At 64.6% G+C, this 3,811-nt stretch overlaps 1 protein-coding gene across 1 annotated transcript in view; it reads right to left on the bottom strand.

Annotated features, from left to right (window-relative positions):
* The window catches only part of RAMP3 (receptor activity modifying protein 3), a 12,060-nt gene extending 9,531 nt beyond the window's left edge, over window positions 1-2,529 (bottom strand). Inside the window, exon 1 of the mRNA XM_040644489.1 lies at window positions 2,424-2,529. Coding sequence (XP_040500423.1) covers window positions 2,424-2,484 — 61 coding nt within the window. The 5' untranslated portion in view covers window positions 2,485-2,529. The remainder of the gene's footprint in view (window positions 1-2,423) is intronic.
* Window positions 2,530-3,811: the final 1,282 nt, after the last annotated feature.

Raw genomic sequence — 3,811 nt, 5'->3', positions numbered from 1 at the left:
TAGCCGTAGTTTCTGGAAGGTTCTGCCCCTGCCCCTGAGTCTGAGCAGTGTCCTCCCCACCCTGGACCTCGATTTCTTCTCTATAAAACGAGGAGTGGGGTCAGAAGACCTTCGAGGCCCCTCTCAACCAACCACCTGTGTCACTGGGCCCAGTGGTGTGCATACGAGTCAGGATGACCAGAGGTGACTTGGCATCAGGACATCATTACTCATCACTGACCAAAAGAGGACAGTGCCATGCTCACTCACAGCACCAGCGCTGTCTGGGGGTGCTGTCGGCCCCTGGAGCCATGGCACGTGTGCCAGGCGCTGGTGGGCGCTTTCCCACACATCCCTGTGTCTGAGCCTGAACCCCACGGCTGCCACAGGGTTATCGGGAATCAAACTAAAGGTCCCAATAGTCCTTCACATGTTGCTATTCCTACATCCACACTGCAGTGGGGGAAACTGAGTCCAGAGCCAGTAAGTGCCCTATGATCTTGGGGTTCAGCACTTGCAAATGGAGGCCCTGGGATTCGCGCCCAGACTGAAGGGTGCCATCGAGGAGCGGGCACAGAGGTGAGCCCCGGCGGGGGGGGGGGGTTGGCGGCTTCTGTTGGACCTCACCACCCCGAGGCCCTGCGCAGTGGCTGCTGCCTCTGAATGGAGGTCTGCAATTCCCCCGGAAACCTCCCTCCCCTGGCCCTCCACAGTCAGTCCTCAATGGGCCTCTACCGGCAGGAGGAACCAGTCCCCCAGCTGGCCCTGCTCCCTGGACGGCCGGGCCCCCCCTTTGCACAGATGTCAGCAGGCCTGGGACCCTCCTTCCAGATGTAGCAACCTCCACAGCTCGGCCCCAGCTATGACACATGGCGTGTGACCATGAGCAGGTCTTGCCTTTCCCTGCGTCCCACTCGGTCAGCAGCCACTTCCCAAGGCCCTCCCTCTGGCAGGACCAGCACTGGGCTGGATCCGCAGAGAGGCCGGCCTGGCCCCACCCTGGCCGGGGCGCCCCACCCGAGCTCCATGGAAGGGAGCCGGTGGAGCCACGGAGGGAGGACCAGACGGCCATCAGGCCCCGAACCCAGTGCTGTTAGACGCGGAAGATGTGTGTGCAAGCTCTGCTCTGGCCCTTCACAATCTCATGCTGGAGGCAGCTCAGCGGAGCCTCAACAGTCCCCGGAATGAAGCTAAAGGCTCCCTTCCCTTGAGGAACCAAAATCTCCATTCCAAGGGCCTCGCATTTGAGGCTTACTGAAATCCGGTGTCAGAAGCCACAATGCACCCTTTCTTTCAACACAAACATCCACCTAGCCCTACGCTCTGACCCTGGAAGGTGAGATGAAGCCCCACTTCCCTCACCCAGACATCTCCAGAGATTGGGAAGCCAAGCGGCCAATCCAGCCCTTTCCCACCTCCTAATTGGTTCCAAACCAGCAAAGCTGACAGCGATTTCAAACAAGGTCAACTTTGCATCTTACAGCCAGGGACATGGGCCAGCGAGGGCAAGGCTGGCCTCCCACAGGACTCAGGGGACAGTGGCCCCTCTGAGAGGCCCTGAGCCCCTTGACCCCCAGGTCAGGGCTCCCACCTCAGCTCAGCCTTCTACTCAGCAAGCCTCTCCCAGGGAAGCCTTCCCCAAACACACACACACACACACACACACACACACACCCTCTTACTTGATCTTGGATCGTCTCTTTAGTAAAATTTTTCAAAACAAGCTTTTCATCGGATCCATTCCCAAGCCGTAAACAACGTATTCTCCCTGGAGCCCCGTTTTCTTGCTGGAGGAGGGATCTGGGAGTGAAGCCTCAGGGAGCTGCCCCCTCCCCGGTCCTGTGAGCCCTGCGCACACGCGCACATGCTCGCGCGCGCGCACACACACACACACACACACACACACACACACGGAAGGGCTGTCCTCGGAGGACAAGTACAAGTGGAAAGCACCAGCCCTATGGGGTCTGGATTCCTCTCACCCAAGCCCTGAGAGTGGGGTTCACGCAAGAGCCCCAGGACGGAGAGCTCACTACCTAACAGCGAAGTGCGAGCCGGACCTGCGCCGCCTGTGCTCGCTCGGGGAGTCGCGCTGGCAGGCCACCCCAGCCCGCTGGCAGTGAGACCCGGGACATCGCAGCTGCGAGGAGCAGGCGTGGCCCCAGCCGGGCAGATCCTGCACAAGACCCCACGTCCCCCTTCCCAGCCCCGGTCCGTCGCCTTCGGCTCCTCCGGGGACCGTAGACAGGACCCTCCCTCGGAGGCTGGGGACGGCGCCGGGGTCACGCCTCGCCTCTCCGGAGCCAGGCGCGCCGGGCAGGCCAGGATCCGTGCAGGGCAGGAGGCGCGGCCCGGCGGGGGCGCGGGAGGTCGAAGCCCGCGCGGGTCCCCGTGGCCCCGGAGGAGGTCGGGGCGCCCTGGCTCCGGACCCCGCGGCCCCTTACCGCAGAGCAGCAGCAGCAGCAGCAGCCGAAACTGCGGGCGCCGCCGCTCTCGCGTCTCCATGGCCGGATGGCTGTGGCGCGCGGTAGGCTCGGTCCCGGCTGGGTGCGCGGGGGGCGCCGGGGGACGTGGTCGAGGGTGGGGCCGCGGAGAGCCCGCCCCTAGACTGCGCCCTCCCCCTCGGGGACGCGCCCACCCACCGGGGACACTCTTGCTTCCAGAACGCGCGCTTGTCCGGGACGCGCCCTCCCGGGACGCGCCCACCCGGGACGCGCCCCACCTCCCCCAGAACTCGCCCCCTAGCCGGAGCGCACACCCTCAAGACACGCCCCCCACCCCCGGTGCTAGCCCCGGCCCTCCCGTTTCAGGGTGCTGCCGGCGGCGAGCGCGCGGTTGGCAGGACGGGGGCGGCTGGGGGGGAGGAGCGGCCTAAGGAGCGGGAAGGAGTGGGTGCGCGTCCGGGAGTGCGCCTGGAGGCGGGGAGCGGGCGGCCGAGGGCCGGGAAGGTGCCTGGGGCTGGAGTGCTGTGCTGCTCCGAGGGCAGGAAAGACTGGAGGGGAGGGTGTGCGGGGGTGGCACCAGCCGGAGGAGAGGTGGGGCCGCGGAGGGGTGGGGAGCCCTGTGTGCTGGAGCAGGGAGGGGCCACCAGAGTGAAGCGGCTCATCCCTGAGTCCTTACTGGCCCCAGGGCCCCCAGGGTACCTTTCTGGGGGCTTCCCTGTGCCTTTGCACCCCTCTGCACCAAAAAGGGATGGGGCCTGGGCAGGTACAGCACGCTGGTGCGCGCCCCAGTCCTCAGGCCCTGGTCCCTGCCCTGTGACCTCTGGGAAACCTCAAAGGACAAAATCAGGGCCAGGGGAGTGACTGGTAACCAGGAAGACCTGACCGCAAGGAGCCTGGAGTGGGGGAGGGAGGGGGAGGGAGAGACTCGATTAGATCACTTATGCGGGTTTGGTCACCTCCGTCACCTTCAGCCCCTAGCAATGGATCCTGGTCCAAGTGGACACCTGGTCACATTGTCACCCCGAGTACCTTGGAGGGAGGGACCCCTCTGCCCTCGGTGCCCACAGCCCAACCGTGGGAGCACACACCAGTCCTCAGGCTCGAAGAGCAGAGCCAGGAGGGCGGGGCTCCCTGGGGGATTGCTGTCTGCCAGCGCCCAGCCCACGCCAGAAGTACCAGCAAGTGGGCTCCCCACCTGGACAAGCCTTCCGCCTCTCTGAGTGGCGGAGGTAGAGGGTAATAACAGCTGGTGGGGTCACCCCGGAGTCCAGATGCTGGTGGCAGTCACACACCATTGCTGGCCGCGTGAGCTGATCTGACCCTTCCTGCATTAGTAAGCGATCGAAGCTTTCTGTGCCTTTTCTGGCAGTAGCCAGAATTATTTCAAC

The sequence above is a fragment of the Ursus maritimus genome, unplaced genomic scaffold (genome assembly GCF_017311325.1).
Source record: "Ursus maritimus isolate PB19 unplaced genomic scaffold, ASM1731132v1 scaffold_3, whole genome shotgun sequence".
Lineage (NCBI taxonomy): Eukaryota > Metazoa > Chordata > Mammalia > Carnivora > Ursidae > Ursus > Ursus maritimus.
This window is presented reverse-complemented; position numbering and strand designations above follow the sequence as displayed.